The 21384-nt window shown below is 44.0% G+C and overlaps 1 protein-coding gene across 1 annotated transcript; it reads left to right on the top strand.

The window, feature by feature from the left end:
- Nucleotides 1–261: 261 nt before the first annotated feature.
- Nucleotides 262–20854, top strand: LARP6 (La ribonucleoprotein 6, translational regulator; the record flags this gene model as incomplete). Its single annotated transcript, XM_079699401.1, has 3 exons — nt 262–464; nt 15663–15873; nt 19787–20854. The coding sequence occupies 3 exons, from the start codon at nt 262–264 to the stop codon at nt 20852–20854; spliced, it is 1482 nt and encodes a 493-aa protein (XP_079555527.1).
- Between the last annotated feature and the right edge of the window lie 530 nt (nt 20855–21384).

The following is a 21384-nucleotide window of genomic DNA, read 5'->3' as shown; positions in this document are numbered from 1 at the left end:
AATCAGTCCCGGACAGGCCTCTGCGGGAGGAGAGCAGAAGAAGGCACTTTCCCCCTACGCGACCCAGTCTGCGCTGGCGCTCGGTAGGCGGTCTGGGTGGTGGCGACGGCGGCGCGGGGCGGGGCGCCGCGACCCCCGTCCTTCCGGGGCAGAGCCGCTCGCGTCGCCTCCGCCCCCTCGTCGCCGTAGTCCTCGCCTGGCTGGCTCGGCTTCGCGGCGTGGGGAGCCGGCGGCGCCGCAGACCCGGCCGGCCCTCGAGCCATGGCCCAGCCCGGCGAGGAGGCGCTGTCCGGGCTCGAGACCGTGGTGCAGATCCGCGTCGCCATCCAGGAGGCCGAGGACGTGGAGGAGCTGGAGGACGAGGAGGAGGAGGGGGCGGAGGCGCGGGGCTCGGGGGACCCCTCTCGGTACCTCAGCCCAGGCTGGGGCAGCGCCAGCGAGGAGGAGCCGAGCCGCGGGCACAGGTAAGCGCGGCGGCAGGGCCCTGGCCCAGGTGGTAGCCGCCGACCCCGAGTCCCGGCCGAACCCGAGTTGGGGGAGCACAACTCCGCGGGCACAGCGGGTCGTCATACACACCCCCACCCGCCCCAGGACGCTGCTCTGGGCCGTCCCACGGAGTCAGAACTGGCTTTTGGCGGTTGCTGGTGCCCGGGTCCGTAGCCTTTAACCCCACCAAGGCTCTTGGAACTGGCGGCGGGGATCTGAGGGGCCTGGACGTGGGCATGCTCTGGGACCCAGGGGGAAGTCCTTCCTGGACCATCCTCGCCATCTCCTTCCCAGAGGGAGACTCTCCTTGTCTGAGCTCACCCAAAGACCCTCCAAAAAGCCTAGCCCAGCCCAGTCTTCACTTCCGAAGCAGGCCCACCTAGCCTTCACTGCCATCATTTCTCTGTCTGCTTATCAGTCCAAGTGGGGTTGGGGGGCCGGCCAGGCACAGCTGACACTTGCTGCTGGGGGATCCAAGGAGGAGTGATTTCACCCGTGTAGAGAGTTCATTTGCCCCATTTGGGATCAGTTCAGAGCTTGCTGCTTCATCCTCCCCTACTGGGGGATTCCCATTTTCATGCTCCTTCTCCATCTGACTTCTAAGCTTGCATCATCATCTTGCTGCCTTGGCGTTGGGTTCCTGGGTAATGGGTAGTCTAGCACAAGAAACCACCTGTCTAACCTCACCTCTGGGTCCTGAGCTTTATTATCAGCCAGAGAGAGACCTTACTCTTGTGTCCACTAACACCCAGGCCTTTCAGGACTGTGATTTTTTTCCTGCTGTTGAAAGGAGATGCAGTATGGAGCATCCATAGCAATAAGAGTAGGGCAGTGACAGAACTTGCAAATAATGGGAGATCCCAAGAGGCATCTATTAAGAGTCCTCTTTGCACATGCTTTGAGCTGCCAGAGCTCTGCAGGATTATTCCCTGGCAGGCGTATGTTTATTTCATTGGGAGAACACTCAACTCAAGGGCATGAGGATCCTGGGGCTAGAGCCATTCCCCTTCACTGCCTGACCCTTCCCTAGTGGAAGAGGTCTAGATTTAAGGACCCAGAGTTTCAGGGCATTCAGATAGAGGTATTCGAGCAGGAAAGTCCAGCCCAGTGGTTTAGTGCAGGAAAGCTGGGCCACAGCAGATGACATGAGAGATTAGGACATAATATCAGCACTTTACTGTAAAGTCTGATTCATTCATTCACTCACCTGTGTGCTGAGTATTGAAAGTATAAAAATAATGAGTCACTGACATCTCACAATCTTGAGAAGGCAGCTGCTTAGTCAAATCATTTCAGAGGTCATGTAAAATAGTCCAGAGTGGCTTATTCTGCTGAATTTATTTGCCTGTAACTGTGGCAAAGAGCTGTCGCCTATCCCGGGGACTACATTTTGAGATTGTACCATTAGCAGGGATTAAAGCCCTACTTATTTCTTGGGAACCCTTATGGAGATCTAGAAGAACACGATCCTTTCTTTGGGTGTGGGGTGGTTCTTACCCCAGAGCCACCCTTCTCTCCCAGCTCCAGGGGCTGGAGTCTCATGGAGCGTTCAGTCTGAAGCCTTTCCTGCTGCCCACTGGCATAGAGTTGACCCCAGAAAAATCCCTGGGGTTCTTCAGGGTGGTGGAGCTGACAGAGCCCAGCGGGCAAACATCCAGAGCACAAGGAGAGTGCAGCTAAGAACAGGAACCACGCCATCCCCTGCTTGAGCCAGCCTGGCACAGCAGCGGCCACCACCCTGTGTGGACACTTCTGGGCTCCCAGGGCCTTCAGGAGAAAGCCCAGGTTCCCAAACCCACTGGTTGAGATGGGTATCCACCCGCATCGTCCCTCAGCCCATTGCTTCCTTCCCTGCCTGTTTTAACAATTCGTGCTCCCCCAGTGCTGACCCCCACTAGGTCCCTGAACACAGGGTGCTGTTTTGTGTTCACATGTCTTTGTGCTCCCACCTCAGATCCCTCTGATTAATTTCTAGTAGCCTTAAAACTTTGCTGTCTCTTCCCCACCATCCTCAGTCCCTACCCCAAAGCCAAGTTTGTTTTCTCTTCTTCGTGTTGCTGTAGTACTCTGTACACACCACAAATGTAATTCTATAGTTTTGTCTCCCTCATAAGAATATGAGCTCCATGACTTCAGGGACCACGCTTACCTTGTTTTCATTGCATCCTCAGTGCCCAGCATGGCACCTGCCACGTAGTGGGTGTTCTATAAATATGTGTTGAATGAATGTGTGTCTCTATCATAGCACTCACTCCATCAGGTTGAAATATTGTGTGTTTCTCCTCTTCTAGACAGTGAGATCTTTGAAGGCAGAGACCTTGTCTTAATCTTCTCCATATCTCCAATACCTAGCACCATCTCTCTAGTCTTACCTCCATCTTGCTCACTAAAAAGTTGTCTTTTCTTTTATTCTCACCTTTTTAACATAAAAAATTTCAGACATAAAATGTGAAAGAGTAGTAACCTGAGCATTTGTATACCTGCCATCTAGACTAAACAATTGTTAGTATTTTGCCATATTTGTTTGATGGATATATAATGTGTGTGGTTTCCCCTGAACTATTTGAAAGTATGTTGTACACAAGACTTATACCCTAAGTACTTCATTTTGTAGCTCTTAATAATGACATTCTCCTATAAAATCATAATACTACTACTGCAACTAAGAAAATTAACAATAATTCCCTAATATAATCCCTAAAATCATCTAATATTCAAGTTCCACATTCATGTTTCCCCCAATTGTCCCACACTGTATTTTACAGCTGTTTCTTTTTCACCTCAAACCAGAACCCCAGATCAAGACAGTTGTCTATTATATCTCTTTAGAATCTTTTAATCTAGAGCATCCCCACTTTTTTTTAAATGCTTTCCTGTTTTAGATAAGAGCCCAGATGTCTTGTTGAATGTTTCACAGTTTGAACTGGTCTGGTTATGTTCTCATCGTCTAGCTTAACTTGCTCCTTTGTACCATGTGTTTCCCGTAAACTCAAGTTAGCGCAGAAGGCTTGATTAGATTCAGTTAAACATTTTGGCAAGAAGACTCTTGGGGCAGTACCATAAACTTATTGCATCACATCAGGCAGCATCCACCATTAGTGATGCTAAACTTGACTTCTTGGTTAAGGTGAACCCTCCATTGTGATTAACAAGTAACATCTGGTCTTCTTGTGAATATTCTTTCACCAACGACCTTTCACCTAATGGTGTTAGCATCCACTGATGATCTTTGCTTGAGTCAGTTCATCAGGGATTACATATTGGTGATTTTCTCATTTTATCATTCTTTGTACATTTATTAGCTGACATTCGTATGTAAAATAGAGCTTTCCCTGATCATCTGGGATGGAACAAGAGTCCCTCATAAAGAGGCAAACAGAAATGAGCACTTCCTTGCCTTTTCCCCCTCAGTTTATTTTTCCCCCTCAGTTTATTTTTATTTTCTTCCAGTTTTATTGAGATATAATTGACTACAGCACTATATAAGTGTAAGTTGGACAAAATAATGATTTGACTTACATGCATCATGAAATGATTATCACAGTACGTTTGGTGAACATCCATCATCTCATATAGACACAAAATTAAAGAAATAGAAAACAAGTTTTTTTCCTTGTGATGAGAACTCTAAGGCTTTACTCTCTTAACATCTTTCATATAACATACAGCAGTATTAATTATATTTATCATGTTGCACATTATTTCCCTAGTACTTATTTATCTTATAACTGGAAGTTTGTACCTTTTGACCGCCTTCATCCAATTCGTCCTCCTCTCCCCCATCCTCCACCTCTGGTAACCACAAATCTGATTTCTTTTTCTGACTTTGTTTGTTTGTTTTTGAAGTACAATTAACCTCCAACACTATGTTAGTTCCTGTTACACAACATAGTGATTCGATACTTCTATACACTTCAAAATGATCACCACGATAAGTCCAGTTACCATCTCTCACCATACAAAGATATTACATAATTATTGACTCTATTCCCCACACTGGACATTTCATACCCATGACTCATTTATTTTGCAGCTGGAAGTTTGTGCCTCTTAATCTCCCTCACCCATTTGTCTCCTCCCTCTACTTCCCTGCAACCACCAGTTTGTTCTCTGTTGCTGTTTTATTATGTTTGTTCATTTGTTTTTTAGATTCCACATATAAGTGAAATCATACAGTATATGTCATTCTCTGTCTGACTTATTTCATTTAGCGTAATACCCTCTAGGTCCATTCATGTTGTTGCAGATGAGAAGATTTCATTCTTTTTTATGGCTGAGTAATATTCCATTGTGTGTATATGTGTGTGTGTGCGTGTGTATATATATATATATATATATATATATATATATATATATATATATATACACACACGCACACACACACCACAGCTTCTTTATCCATTCATCCATCTGTTTATGGATACTTAGGTTGCTTCCACATCTTGGCTGCTGTAAATTATGCTGTGGTGAACATAGGGGTGGATATATCTTTTCTAATTAATATTTTCATTTTCTTCGAATAAATACCCAGGAGAGAATTGCTAGATTATATGGTAGTTCTATTTTTAATTTTTAAGGAATCTCTATACTGTTTTCCATAGTGGCTGCACCAACTTATATTCCCATCAGTGGTGCATGGGGGTTCCCTTTACTCCACATCTTTGCCAACACTTGTTATGTGTTGTTGTTGTTTTTTTTTTTTTTTTTGTGGTACTCGGGCCTCTTACTGGTGTGGCCTCTCCCGCTGCGGAGCACAGGCTCCGGATGCGCAGGCTCAGCGGCCATGGCTCATGGGCCCAGCTGCTCCGCGGCATGTAGGATCTTCCCGGACCGGGGCACGAACCCGTGTTCCCTGCATCGGCAGGCGGACTCTCAACCACTGCACCACCAGGCAAGCCCTGTGTTGTCTTTTTGACAATAGCTGTAATGACAGCTGTTAGGTAATATCTTACTGTGGTTTTGATTTGCATTTCCCTGCTGATTAGAGATGTTGAGCATCTTTTCATGTGCCTGTTGGCCATCCGTATGTCTTCTTTGCTTTCTGATACTAGATATTCTAGGCTTAATTTGTACTTTTGTCATGGAATCCCTCCATTCCCACAGGAATCCCTGATTTTTCAAATGCTAGGTGGAAGGTATTTAGAAACCAAGACCTGGAATTAAAAGTGCTAATTTCTGCTGGGGCATCATTTCTTCAGGCCCTTTCAATAGACAGAACTAAGAAATATATTTTTTAAAAATAAGTTTATGTTGATAATTCCAATTCAGATTTAACATTTCAGGGGTTTTGCCTTATTTCTTTTATTTTTATACTGAAAATCTTGATTCCTAATAACAATAACACATTTACTTATTTGCTTTGTCTTACAGTGTGTAAAAATGATTTAAAACTATAATACTAAATATTAGTATGAATGATAAAACTACTGAGCACATCTGCTCTTCATTTAACAAACAAAAACATCTAGGTTTCTTTCTCTTCGTGATTTTACAGGGCCATTGCCCAAGGCTATCTTTTCCCTGTTCTGGATGATGATAATGTAAGCTGTCATTTATTAATGCCATTTATGTGCCGTATGTGGAACTAAGTACCTTGTATATATTATCTCTGCTCCACACCACAAACCATTATGTAGACCTGGAGAGACATCCACTAGTTGTACTTTTCCTAGGCCCTAGGAAATATGCCAGAACAGTATGGCAGAAGACAGGATTAGAGAGGAAGGTCATGATCTCTGTAATAAATATGTAGGAAGCCATGGACCAACCAAACGTAGCATAGGCCTCTGCTAGTAGCATCCAAAATGTAGTTGTTCCCGTGATACCTTTTCCAGAGTTGGTACATACCTATATGTGTTTTCGACCTGTCCTCCTGAACCTTTATTTTTTGAATCTTCCCTCATGTTTTTATATTGCATTATCAATTTGGTTGCCTTTCTGAACCTTTTCAGATTCATTATCTTTTTCTAGAGACGAGTCAAAAGGAACTTCACACAATGGTACTGGACCCTAGTGTTTTTCATAAATGTTATTTTCTCCTTTGTGTTCACTATCCTCCATGTTGCTGTCCATCATTTTCCTGGCCTTGGTGACCCAACCAACATATATTAGACCATTGGCAAGGATAGATGATGAGTCCAAAAATTTCTCTGTACTGAAAGTCTTAGTGAGGAGCTCATTACTCCACCATTTTAGTTTGGGTATTTTCCTTCATAAGGTATCATCTGATTAACCACTCAATTAACAGCCAAAGTAGCTTGAAATTTTATGAGAAAAGCAGCCTTGGAGATCTTATCCTGCCCTTATTTCTCCAAATCATTTACAAATATAATAGATATTTCAACACTGGTCTGTGGAGCCCAATTAGCTGTTTCGAAATGTACCCCTTATTTCTATGCTTTGTTTCCATTTCTAGCAAGTTTACAGTCATAACAAAAGAACTCATCATCACTCCCAATTTATAATACTTTATTTAAAGCAAAACAGTAACGCAAATATAAAACTTTTTCACAGTCCTCTTGAAAGGCCACTAGCAACATATACACCAGGAACCATACTTTCTCCCTAAAATAATTCTGATAGGTGTGATTTGCCTATACAGAAACAATTCACTTTACCTTGGTGATGCTTTTTAAATTCCTACTACATGCAAGGCTCTGGGTAGAATGAAAGAAACCAATATGAATCCTACCCTCCCAGAACTTAGAGTTCAGAGCACTAATAAGATATGCACACAAGTAGCTCTGATACAAATAGAGGCAAGTATTAGGAGAAGTTGAAATGATTTCCTTCCTGGGAGAGTTACGTTTGAGATGGGCCTTGATGTGTGACTAGGATTCGGACCTGAGAGAGAGGGGCAAGGCATTCAAGGAGATGGGAACAGCATGCACAAAGGCATAGAGTCCAGAAACCTTGTGATATGGGGAACTATATGTCTTTTATTTGCTTGGAGCAAAGGATCTGCAAGGAAATAGAAATGCATTTGGAAGCTGATTACAGCCAGATTCTAAGTGAATCTGGATAAAGAGCTAAGGATTTTGGATTTTATTTAATAAGAAATAGGAAGCATTATTAGTATCAAAGCAGAGCAGTGGCATTTTATAGCTGCTCCTGAAAACGTGTAATAAGGCACAGAACGGAAGAGACTGTAGCCCAAAATACAACAGGAAGTGACAGGAGGTGGGAAGAAAGAACCCTAGAAAGGCTGTGGTTGGGAAATATGCAAAGGAGGCAAGAGTGAAAAGGGATGCTAATATCTGAGAGGTAATTTAAATTCTTCCTTTAGAACAATTGCCCAGCCTCTCTACCTGCCAATGAAAGGTAGTAGACAATATACCCTTTACTTCCCAGGGGAAAAAAGAAACAAGATTATTTCCTAAAGGAATTGAGTGAACTAAGTGGTGATCTAGGGCTGCTAAGGTAGAGCTGGTACCTGATATAGGGCTCCTACTTAATGGTTCCCTTCCAGTTCACTCTGAAGTGAAGCCTGCCAATTGGCATGCCCCACCCATGTATACAGAGCCACCTAAGGAAGAAAAACAATAGGAGTGTACATATTCCTAGGGAGCCCTCACAAACCACCAAGAAAAAGCAACCCAGACTTCATTCTTCAGAATGAATAACTATGGAGCCATAGTTCCCTACTCCTAATGTGTGGGCTCCCTTCCAAGGGTCCCGAATGGAAAGGGGGAAAAAGGAGTCACTTTACAGTGGAGTCATATGACAAACACTACCTCAGTCAGGTGATCAGGGTCAACATCCACAATTATCAGTCATTGGATAGTATGGGCCCTTTATATGATGTGATGAGAATGGAAATTTACATCAGTGGTCCTCTTCCCAAAAACTCATATCCCCAGTCTAATCATGAAAAAAATATCAGACAAATCCCAATTGAAGGACATTCTACAATATACCTGACCAGTACTCCTCAACATTGTCAAGGTCATCAAAAACAAGGAAAGTCTGAGAAAGTGTCATAGCCAAGAGAAAAGAGGAACCTAAAGAGACACAATGAATAAATATAACGTGGGATGGGATCCTGAAACAGAAAAAGGCTATCAGGTAAAAGCTAAGGAAATTTGAATAAATTATGGACTTTAGCTAATAATAATGTATTAATACTAGTTCATTAAGTGTCCCATACTAATGCAAGCTATTAATAATAGAAGAATTCTGGCGTGGGATATATGGGAACTCTATGCTATTTTCACAATTTTTCTGTAAATCTAAAACTATTATAAAATAAGTTTATTTAAAAAATATTTTTAAAAAGAAAAAGACGACTGTTTACCAGCCACGTGAAGAAAATCAGTGACATGAAAATTAAATGGAAAAACTGACCCCAGAGGATAAAAGCCAACACTGTTGGAAACAGAAGAGACTGTTAAAAATTATATATAGTCCAGTTAGTACCCTGAGAGAATTTAAGATAGTGTATCCACAAAATAAGAACAGGATGCTCTTAAAAAGGAACGATCTGGGGCTTCCCTGGTGGCGCAGTGGTTGAGAGGATGCCTGCAGATGCAGAGGACGCAGGTTTGTGCCCCGGTCCGGGAAGATCCCACATGCCGCGTGCCGCGGAGCGGCTGGGCCCGTGAGCCATGGCCGCTGAGCCTGCGCGTCCGGAGCCTGTGCTCCGCAACGGGAGAGGCCACAGCAGTGAGAGGCCTGCGTACAGAAAAAAAAAAAAAGGGAACGATCTGAAGACATAAAAGAATTTTTTTTTTTTTTTTTTTTTTTTGCGGTACGCGGGCCTCTCACTGTTGTGGCCTCTCCCGTTGTGGAGCACAGGCTCCGGACGCACAGGCTCAGCAGCCATGGCTCACGGGCCCAGCCGCTCCGCAGCATGTGGGATCCTCCCAGACCGGGGCACGAACCCGTGTCCCCTGCATCGGCAGGCGGACTCTCAACCACTGCGCCACCAGGGAAGCCCAAGAATTTTTAAAGACTAAATAATTACTGAAATTTTAAAAATTCACTGGAAAAGGTTGGAAGATAATGTCAAGGAAATCTCTTCGCATATAAATCAAAGACAAAAGCACAGACAGACAATGTGATAGAAAATGATAGACATAGAGGATCAGTCCAAGTGGTCAGTCAACTGACAGTATTTTAAGAAGAGAACTGCAATCTTAGCAAATGCCTTCTCCCTGCAGTGACCAATGTTTATATAGTAATAATAATGACCTACAACTGATTGACTTTCAGAGTTTAGTATCTATCTATAGACAAAGCATGAAATAGTAGTTCCAGAATAGACTGTAAATATTATGAACCATGACAAAATGAAATAAAGGCACATCTGATAAAATTTGGGAAGTTGGAAATGTAAGGAGAGATGAAGGAAAAGGAGGGGTAATAATATGCACATCATATGTTGTGAGGAATTGGGAAATATTTTTTAATGTTGGTGGAATAAGAAAGAATTTTAAGTATGTTATTTAAAACACATAGAGAAGGCTAATAGAAAAACCAAAAATAATATAAAAATTTAAAAGTTGAAAGAAGAGGCTTTTCAGTGGCCCCAAATCCTTCTTTTGTATAATAGGACATCAACAAAGAATTTCAGAAATTGGCAAGTGATACATAGAGCTATGAACTTATTTTATAGACCTATACAGCAACTCTCATAGGAATTAAATGGTTGAATAGAGGTTGCATCTAAGAAAGAGGAGTGGAGAGGGGGATTGTTGCTCTCTTTATAAGTTTTCTACTATTTTATTTCTGTTGGTTCTATGTATATGTATTACTTTAATTTTTAAGCATTATTTTTTGATGAGCTATTAATAGGGTCCGAGGGAGAAGTAATGAGAACAGTTGGAATGGAAAAGAGAGAACAGATGGGAGACACTGCAGAATAAAATCAACACTTGATAACTGACGCAATGTGGGGGCAAAGAGAAGGCTGAAAAATGCATCTTAGGTTTTGAGTCTAAGCACATAGAGAGTGTAGGGAAAGTCATTTGTGGGACAGTATGGGAGGGAAGATAATGTGGTTATTATAGGATAGTTGTAATTGACAAAAAGTTGTCAATGTTCATATATAAAGAATATAAACTTTAATGTTTGTGAAGGATACATGGTCTTTTGTGTTCAAAGGCTGTTACAAGAACCAGGAAACAGTGCAGCAGGCTCCCCTGTATAAAACAGGCTTTCCTGATCTTCCAAGATTCCCCTTGGGAGATGCACAGTTGCTGCTGACAGCACCCATGCAGAGGGAGGGGTCCTCTGGGTGCAAGAAGCTCACCTCTGCACTCACACAGAGGTTTTCTATCACCTCCCAGTACTACCCACCTGTTCTGGAATTTCTGGTTATTTGCTCACCAGGTGCAAATACTGACACAGAGTCACCTCCCAACATATTATGGATTATTTACTGAGCGATTGTGTGAAAAGAAGATGAGCTTCCCAGGTAGAATGTCTCTTGGTAAACAGGCCCAGGCTTTGGTCCTACCTGAGGCTGAGTTCTGCAGAAGGTGACAGCTTGATTCTGGACATATTGAAGCAGTATTAGGCTATCCACTTGGAAACATTAGGCAGGCAGTTAGGAATTGAGGACTGGACTCAGGAGTGAGAGCAGGATGGAGGGGTAGGAGGAGAGGCAGACTTGAATCAGATGAGCCAACCAGTGGCTGAAGTGTAGAGGTTGCCAGGGGATAAAGAACCAAGGAAAGATCCTTGGCAAATACCTACATTTCAAAATGGGAGGAGGAAGAAGATCCTGAAAGGGCAGTCAGATGGGAAGAAAACCCAGAAAAGAACAACTCATGTAAGCCCAGGGGGAGAATATCAAGAAGAAGGTGATCAACTGTGTCCCATCCTGCAGCCAGGGGCAAGAGACCAAGATGGAGAAAAGGCACCCAGGTATAGCAAATGAATTCTTTGGTGGATGTCCAGACACACAGAACAAGTCTGAGGAAGGTCTGGGCAAGTCTGATTGGATGAACTTGATTTTCTTAATCAAGTCTGAGGTAGAATCATCTGCAGGGAGTAAAGTCTTCCTGTGGCTGACCTTGGGAAGAATGGGAGGGTCTAATACAGGCACTGGAGAAAGTGAGAAATTGCATCATCTTCCTTCCATTATGGTTTTTTTTTTAATTTTTAAATTTTTTATTAGTTTCTGCTTTATAACAAAGTGAATCAGTCATACATATACATCTGTTCCCACATCCCTTCCCTCATGCATCTCCCTCCCTCCCACCCTCCCCATTCCACCCCTCCAGGTGGTCACAAAGCACCGAGCTGATCTCCCTGTGCTCTGCGGCTGCTTCCCACTATCTACCTTACGTTTGGTAGTGTATATATGTCCATGCCTCTCTTTCGTTTTGTCACGGCTTACCCTTCCCCCTCCCCATATCCTCAAGTCCATTCTCAAGTAGGTCTGTGTCTTTATTCCCGTTTTACCCCTAGGTTCTTCATGACATTTTTTTTTTAATTCCATATATATGTGTTAGCATACGGTATTTGTCTTTCTCTTTCTGACTTACTTCACTCTGTATGACAGACTCTAGGTCTATCCACCTCACTACAAATAGCTCAGTTTCGTTTCTTTTTATGGCTGAGTAATATTCCATTGTATATATGTGCCACATCTTCTTTATCCATTCATCCGATGATGGACACTTAGGTTGTTTCCAGCTCCGGGCTCCATTATGTTTTATTTGTGTGTAAGTTTACTTTTAGTGATGGCACCAACTGCTCTGGTTAGGAAATAGGACTTATTGGCCTGTGGGTCCCTTTAATGGTCTGGTCACCTGTGATATACTAGCCATTTGTAGTAAGTTGGGCCATTTTGCTTATGCTTCTGAGTCCACCCAAAACTCTTCACTGGTCGTTATCACACACCTCACCCCATCCCCTGCTATTTATTGTCATCCTTGTCAGCTGGGCCCAGAACTTCCTATTCATTCTTAGTTATTTCATCTGGTATATTCAACCTATCCATTTTAACTACTATCTAGGGTGTACACTTTCTGTAATAAAGTGAAAATTTGTACTTTCCAACTGGCATTTTCTTTTTCATTTCATTGATTTTCCCACTAACACTTTTCCTTCGGCGTGTTTTGAGCACCTCTTTTCTCAGTGTAGTGTTACTATCCTAGTATTTGGCTGTAAGTAGTAGAAAACCCAACTAACAGTGAATTAAGCAGTTAGGATTTTATCTTTCTCATGTGATAATCATAATTATGCAAGTATGTAGTTATAGTAGTTGGTTCAGCAACTCAGTAATATCAGAACCAATAATGTCAATAAATTAGGCCAAGCTGATTCTCCTGACCTTTTCCTTATGGTAGTAAAATAGCTGCTACAGCTCCAACCATTACATCCACACTCAAAACAGATAAAAGGGGAAGGAGTTAAGGCCAAGGCCAAGAGATTTTCACTTGTATGTTATTGGCCATAACATGACAAATGGCTACCACCTGTAAGAGAGACTGGGAAAGTGAGCATTTAGTTTTTATAACCTCCATAGTAAAGGAGGGCAAGTGAGAAAGAGTTTGCTATTAGATGTTGGGTGAGTCAGACTGGTGTCTGCCACAGCTACCTTTTAGGGACTTTTAAAATATTCAGCTTATCTACTATTTAAGTTGCACTTGACCTGTTATATCTAATGGGCTGCCTTAACATATTCCCTTTGTTTATCACCCCATTTTTAAAAAGCCGTTTGAAGAAACATACTTTCAAAGTTAGTCTCTCAGACTGTTTTTTTTTTCCTTTAGTACATACACATTTGTCTTGTGACATCAGTAAGGTATTTTAAAAACCATTTCCATACTCTCTACAGGCAAATAACTAAAACTCTTCATTTAAAAAATCTACAAGTGCCTCTATTTTATGCTAAATATAATTTCTGAAATTGAAAAATTGTGAGATAGATTTAGGTTTTTTTTCTCCTGCCAGAATATTCGGGTTTTTTTTTTCTCATTTGGACTCTTATACAATTGCTTTTTTTTTTTTTTTTTAAGGTTGTAAGCCAGTGAACATTTTGCTGGAGTTGAAGAATGTAAATGTATGTGCCTTTTCCGGCTTTAAACTGTCACATTCATAGGTTATTTGACTTTATGAGCCCCCTTTTTTTTAAATTGGTTATTTATATGAACTCTCTGAGCCCTTTTGGAAGCCTGGCAAGTTCTCCCAACACAGTGGAAGTACCTTGGATGCTTTAGGAAGACTAGGATGCTTTAGGGGGATTAGGTTTTTGCATCTGTCCCAAGAGATGCTCTTTCTGCTTGGAACATGTTGATGGAGGCTCTGGGTCTGATAGTCAATGTTATTAGACATCAAACTGCCACAAGGAAAGTAGTTCTTTTTCTTTTCTCTGGAAGTAATTTTTAACCAATACTTTTTATTGAATAATAAATATAGTATTTATATAATACATAATTTGGTAATTAAATATACAAAAGGGAACTCACCTTTGATAACTTCTAATAATGGTGTCAACTATGATGTGGATAATCACAAATTTCTTAAATATTTGTGGTTTTGACGATTTTATAATCTCTTCATGAAAGATTGGCCTTCCTAAAGAAGCTTTGCCCAGGATTTCTTTGCATTGTTCTCATGTCCTAATATTCTTGGAGAGAGGGAGAGGAAGTATGTCCAGGTGGAGCTGCTGGGGGGCAGGGGGGTTCATTTAGAAAGGCCCCAGTGAATGAGATTGTTTCCAGATATCCGGCAGTGTCCCAACAAAATGTGGAAGGTATCATGTGTGCTGACTTTGGAGACAGAAAATTTGAGTTTGAAACCTATATCTGCCCCTTATGACTGAACAAATGAGTGTGTCTATCACTTACTGAGCCCTGAGGGTATGTCAGGTACTCTTCTAGATATTTCCATGAATTAATTAATCTTCACACAAGTCTATCAAGAAAGTGACTATCATGAGTCCCAATTGATAGCTAATGGAACTGAAGTATGGCAGTGAAGTTCCTTGCCTAAGTTGACTGAGCTAATAAATGGTGGTGTCAGGATTCAAACCCAGGCAGCCTAACTCTAGAACCAGGACTCTTAGTTACTCTGCTAAACTATCTTCTAGAAACCGGGATTTGTGGGGAGGGGAGAATAGGAGTATGTGTGAAAAGCATCTTGTCAATGGCAGAGCAACATAAATGTTAATAGAGGGTGTTGTTTTTCTTTTTTAATGATCTTCTGTTCTTGTTAAAAATGAAAGCTTGACCCATTGACAGACGAATGGATAAAGAAGAAGTGGTACATATATACAATGGAATATTACTCAGCCATAAAAAGAAACGAAATTGGGTCATTTGTAGAGACACGGATAGATCTAGAGACTGTCATACAGAGTGAAGTAAGTCAGAAAGAGAAAAACAAATATCGTATATTAATGCATATATGTGGAGCCTAGAAAAATGGTACAGATGAACCGGTTTGCAGGGCAGAAATAGAGACACAGATGAGGAGAACAAACGTATGGACACCAAGGGGGGAAAGCAGCGGGGGGGTGGTGGTGGTGGTGGTGGTGTGATGAATTGGGAGATTGGGATTGACATGTATACACTGATGTGTATAAAATGGATGACTAAAGAACCTACTGTATAAAAAAATAAATAAATTTAAAAAAATGAAAACTTGATTTCTTAGCTAGTTGGGGGCAGAAATCTCTCCCCTTGTGGCCATGTGATTCTCACTTCTGAGGAGCCCAGTTCAGATGTGACCCATTACAGTTTCCTAGGGCTGCTGTAACAAAGTGCCACAAACTGGGTGGCTTAGAACAACAGAAATTTATTGCTTCACAGTTCTGGAGGCTGGAAGTCCAAGATCAGGATGTCAGCAGGGGCTTGCTCCCTCTTGAGGTGCTAGGGAAGGGTCTGTTCCAGGCCTGTCCCCTAACTTCTGATGGTTTGCCGGCTGGCAATCTTAGACATTCCTTGACCTCTGCTGCATCACCCCGACCTCTGCCTTCATCTTCACGTGGTGTTCTCCCTGTGTGCGCATGGATTAGGGCCCACCCTACTCTGGGGTGACTTCATCTTTAACTAATGACATTTGCAAGACCTTTTTTCCAAATACTTTAACTAATGACATTTGCAAGACCTTTTTTCCAAATACCATCACACTCTGACATATGGGAGGCGGGGCGGGACTTCAACATATGAAACTTGGGGGCTACGGTTCAACCCCTAACACCTCGTGTCCCCTTCTGGTCTCAGTGGCACCACGACAAGTGGGGGCGAGAATGAGCATGAGGACCTGGAGCAGGAGTGGCAGCCCCCGGACGAGGAGTTAATCAAGAAACTGGTGGATCAGATCGAATTCTACTTTTCTGATGAAAACCTGGAGAAGGACGCCTTCCTGCTAAAGCACGTGAGGAGGAACAAGCTGGGGTATGTGAGTGTCAAGCTACTCACATCCTTCAAAAAGGTGAGGCTTCGTTCTCAGAAGCTGCTTTGAGGATTTCAGAGGTGCTTTGGGTTGTGGTTCTCAATATTTTTTACCCCCTTGAAACCTGATGACTAACAACTTTTTATTTCCTCCAAGCCCTGAAAAAGGGGAAAAATGATCAAGAGAAGGGATTTAGGATCATTATTAAGAATATCCTCCCACTCTATTAAAAGGGTCCTGGGTGTTGGGACAAGTCTCAGCTGGTGGCAGTTATGAAATGACATTACTTGTTCTTAGCAAAGTTCAGGCACTCTTGCCGGACAAGTGGGTGGCCAGGAGGATGCTGTGCCAGGACAGGGGGCTGAGTGACCTTGAGAGACACCTACCCAGCCTAGAATTATCTGAAATCTAAGCTTTTCATTTGCCAACTTGAATAAATAAGAGGAGGAAGGAGCTCTGGGAGATGAGCCTCCTCCAAGACACCAGCCGCCTTTGCTGTGTAATGCCAACATCCCTCATCTATAGGATGGAGATGTAGGATATCTACCACATGTCTCTGCTGTATAGATCCAGCAACTGGGTTGTGAATTGCCTGCTTCTTGAAGAGTTAACAGGACGGTTGGAATAAGAACTCTGTGTCTCCCTTGGGGAAAGTGTATTTACTAGAATGGAAAAGCCCACGTGGCCTGTTGCATAACAGGATGTGTAACGAGTGGGTCCCAGCCAAGTTGCCTGTGTGCTTTGTCAGAGAGCGCTGGAGGAGAACTTTCCTCCCGGAGCTCTTCTCTGCCTCACCCGCTGGAATACTCTGCCCTCTTCTCTTGATTTCTTTCCTTTATTCATTCATCAAACATATTTGCTCTGTATGCTGAGTGCTGTGTTAGGCACAGGATATACAAAATGAACATGGCATTCCGCCCTGCCCTGGCAAAGTCCAGTAAGGGACACAGACCAGTGAAGGATCACAATATGACCATCAACAGTACTGCAATAGAAAGAACAAAGTACTGTTTGGAGCTAATTGATCAGAGCAACTAACCCTGCCTGGAGAATTGAGAAGTCTTCCCAGAAGCAGTGACATTGAAATAGGATCTTGAAGGATGAGTAGGAGTTTTCAAGGTACAGGAGAAGGGCATTTCATGTTGTAGAGGAAAAACCTACTCTTCTTCCTCACAATACTTCTGCCACCAGATGTGAGGGAGGTTTTTGCCCATACCAAGCAATTCTGTGACACCCAGCTGGGTGTCCTACAGTTTAACCCAATTCTGACACTGTCTACCTGGGGATAGCATCAGATCCCTACAGGTTAAGGGTTCTGCACCACACTTTAGATGCCAATCACAAGTAGTACGTCCCCAGGGATCCACAGCTTCTGTCTGACTTGGCTACAAATCAGAGGTTCCCATGACCTCCGCCCCCTTGGATTAGATTATTTGCTACAGCTGTTCACAGAACTCAGGAAAAGACTTAATTAGATTTACCAGTTTATTAAAGGATATGATAAAGGGTACAGAGGAACCACCAGACGCAGAGATGCACAGGGCAAGGTCTGGGAGAGTCCCAAGTGCGGGAGCTTCTGTCCCCATGAAATTGGGGTGTGACACCTTCCTTAGGATGTGTTCACCAACCTAGAAGCTCTTCGAACCCTGAACTTTTGGGATTTTTATGGAGTCTTTGTCATGTAGAATGATCAATTATTATTATAATAATTATAATAATTATCTTATTATATTATAATAAAAATATGGATACTATTATATCCATTTCCTGTCCCTCTCCCCTTTCTGGAGAATGTCAGGGCTAAAAGTTCCAAGCTTCAAATCATGGCTGGTCCCATCCAGGAGCCCCACCCAGAGTCGCCTCATTAGAGCAGAAGATGCTCCTTGTGCTCTGTCGCTCAGGAACTTACAAACATTTTAGGAACTCAGTGCCAGTAACAGGGATGAAGACCAAATATATGTATTTCTTAGGATAAATCACAGTATCACACATGTCCAGAGAACAGTGAGCAAGCCCTCACATGAAAGTGCTGGTGGGGGAACCCAAAATGGAGCAGCCAGTGCAATCATCCTGTACATTCCTTTATTCCTCCCCAGGGACCCTAAAAGTGAGCCTAATATTCTTCCCTTTTTAAGTTGCCACTTACGGGATCTATTTAGGAGAGTTCTCTATTGAAAACTGGCTGCAGAGTAGACACAGACTCCCCAACACCTCCAAAATGACAGCAAAGACCCTTTTCATTCTAAAGCGTTTCCTGCTAATCATAATAGGAAACATATATGACCAGGGCCATCACAAAGTTTTGGAAAATCTTACCAAGTTCTAGTAATTGCACAAAGATGGCAGCTCTCTGGTTCCTATTCCTTGGTGGTGCCTGGACACTCCTTCCCCAGGCTCACAGACCCAGGCCTGGGATTCTCAGACCTAACAGAGATTCCCAGTAGCCCTGACTCCTGGCTCTGGGCGGGGGGTACTGGGTCCTGCTTCTCTCTGGATTGGCCATGGCCTTCCAGCAGCTTCTCCGGCCCTCTGAGTAAGACCGCCCTGGCCTTCCCCCAGGCACTCCTTGCCCAGTCTTCCCCTCCTCTCCTGAGTGCTCCCTCCCTGACTGGCAATGGAGAAGACCCCCCCATGTTTCACCCCCACAGAGCCATTGTCCTGTGGTCATCTTCTTCACCCTTTCTGGATCTCTCATTGACCCTGTCCGCCTGCAGTCCAACTCTTTGCCTGGACCTGCTTCTCTCTGCCCTTGGCTCATGCCACGGTAATCAGCCCATTGATTCTGTGTGTAGGTGACTTGTGATTCCCATACCCTAAGCCCCAGTCTGGGCTGTTTCACCCAGAGGCCACAGGCTAGAGTAGAGAGTGCCCTCTCTCCAGGAGCCTGCTGGTACTACTCAGAGCTCTGCCAGGGCTCCCCCCACCCCGCCCTGTTTGGGAGCCCTCCCTTCTGAGTTCCGGCAAGTTCCTGTTTGGGTCAGGGTGCCTCTGCAGAGCAGCTGCACTGGCTCCGGGTAATCTCGCCATTCCTGGCTCAGGTTACCCACCCACCCACGTCCACCATTTCTTCGGGATGACTCATTCTCCATGGCATTCCCTTCACCAGAAGTGGGCCTCTCGAAAATTACTGTTTTACGGTATAAATATAGCTTCCATGCGCTGCAACATTGATACGCACAATTTCCACTAAAGGAGGAGGAGTGAGGGACCGTTTGATCATTCTCCTTGACACCCAAGTTGCATTTAATTCCAAGTTGAAACAGCCCACATCATCTTCAGGAGATATTGAAAGATCTTTTGGCACCTTCTGTGTCTTGAATGCAGAAAGGTGGAAGCACCACTTCAGAGAAGGATTTGAATGTTAAAATCTCCAGATCCTGTCAAAATGGTAGCATGTAATATTTGAAATAATGATAGCACATAGTATTTGTTGAGTACTCACTGTGAGCTGGACACTGTCCTAAGTTTTATATATGTAAAATGTGTGTCTGGGGGTAGATATGTATATATTTCTTTATTCATTTAGGCCTCATGATAGTTCTATGAGGTAGACACTATTAATGTCTTCATTTTACAGATGAGGAAGTTGAGGGACTGAGGGACTGAATAACTCTTCAGGTCTTACTGTCAGTTAGAGGTGGCCTCTGGATTTGTGTTTCCAACAGCCTTGTTCCAGAACCTGCAGGTTTAACCTTTAAACTTGCACAGAATAGAATATTTCCATACCTCGGAAAGATCTGTTGGACAGCACTGTTCTAAACCGTGCTGCCTTGTTTGTAACTGTAGAAAGTGTATTCGTTCACTCACTAGGTTTCTGAGTGCCTGCACACACCAGGTATAATTCTAGTTACTGATGTTCCAGGGGTAAGGAAAGGAGGGAGGGAGATTGTAGAGGACGCCAGGAGGACAAGGACAATAGGTAACCATCTCTGATTTGCTCTGTGTTCTTCAGGTGAAACACCTTACACGGGACTGGAGAACCACAGCACATGCCTTGAAGTACTCCGTGACCCTCGAGTTGAATGAGGACCACCGGAAGGTGAGGAGGACCACCCCTGTCCCACTCTTCCCCAGCGAGAACCTCCCCAGCAAGATGCTCCTGGTCTATGACCTCTACCTGTCCCCCAAGCTCTGGGCCCTGGCCACCCCCCAGAAGAATGGAAGGGTGCAGGAGAAGGTGATGGAACACCTGCTCAAGCTCTTCGGGACCTTTGGAGTCATCTCATCAGTGCGAATCCTCAAACCCGGGAGAGAGCTGCCCCCTGATATCCGGAGGATCAGCAACCGGTACAGCCAGGTGGGGACCCAAGAGTGCGCCATTGTGGAGTTCGAGGAGGTGGAAGCGGCCATCAAAGCCCATGAGTTCATGAGCACAGAATCTCAGGGCCGGGAGAGCATGAAAGCTGTCCTGATTGGTATGAAGCCACCCAAAAAGAAACCATCCAAAGAGAAGAACCAGGACGAAGAACCCACTTCGAGCATCCACCTGAACAAGTCCCTAAACAGGAGAGTTGAGGAGCTTCAGTACGTGGGGGATGAGTCTTCCGCCAACAGCTCCTCCGACCCCGAGAGCAATCCCACGTCCCCTATGGCTGGCCGGCGCCATGCAGTCACCAACAAGCTCAGCCCTTCTGGCCACCAGAATCTCTTTCTGAGCCCGAATGCCTCCCCGTGCTCAAGTCCTTGGAGCAGCCCCTTGGCTCAACGAAAAGGCGTTTCCAGAAAATCCCCACTGGCCGAAGAAGGTAGGCCGAACTCCAGCGCCAGTCCTGAGACCTTTCGCAAGTGCATGGATTATTCCTCGGACAGCAGCGTCACTCCCTCTGGCAGCCCCTGGGTTCGGAGGCGCCGCCAGGCTGAGATGGGGACGCAGGAGAAGAGCCCCAGAGCGAGTCCCCTGCTCTCTCGGAAGATGCAGACTGCAGATAGGCTACCTGTGGGGGTGCTGAGGTTGCCCAGAGGCCCTGACAACACCAGAGGATTCCACAGTGGACACGAGAGGAGCAGGGCCTGTGTATAAATACCTTCTATTTTTAATACCAGCTCCATTGAAAACCTCTGTTTTCAAGGTTCTGACAAATACCTGGCATGACATAGAGTGAAATTAAGTCCCATTGAAAGATTTTGTATACGTGTAGACCTCTTAATTTATATGTTTGTAATATATATGAATTGCCTGGTATGCTCTGGTTTTAAGACCCTCTTCTAGTTCAGAGCACCCATTCCTCCCAGCATGACCATTATTTTGATGATGCCCAACGTGTGTGAATGGCTCTGGAGGGCTGTGGGACAGAGGCTGCCCAGAGAGGGCCTGGCAGTGGGTCTGTTCTTCGTGGCAGGGTTCTTCTCTCCAGTGACTGAGCCATCCTCAGTTGGCCATGCACGGGCTTCTTGAAAGCCCAGAGGAGTTCTGTTGTACGACAGCAACTAGTTAAGCCAGTAGCATGGTGTTTTATATGACCAAATGTATGTTTCCTGTCAAGTGAATAAATAATAAAACACCTAACTGGGAGTGCTGGCTCTGAACCCATAGACTGTGCCTGACGAAAT

This window comes from Hyperoodon ampullatus, assembly GCF_949752795.1.
Source record: "Hyperoodon ampullatus genome assembly, chromosome: 3".
In the NCBI taxonomy this organism is placed as follows: Eukaryota; Metazoa; Chordata; class Mammalia; order Artiodactyla; family Ziphiidae; genus Hyperoodon; species Hyperoodon ampullatus.
Note: the sequence above shows the minus strand (reverse complement) of the source record. Positions and strands in the feature narration are given on the sequence as shown.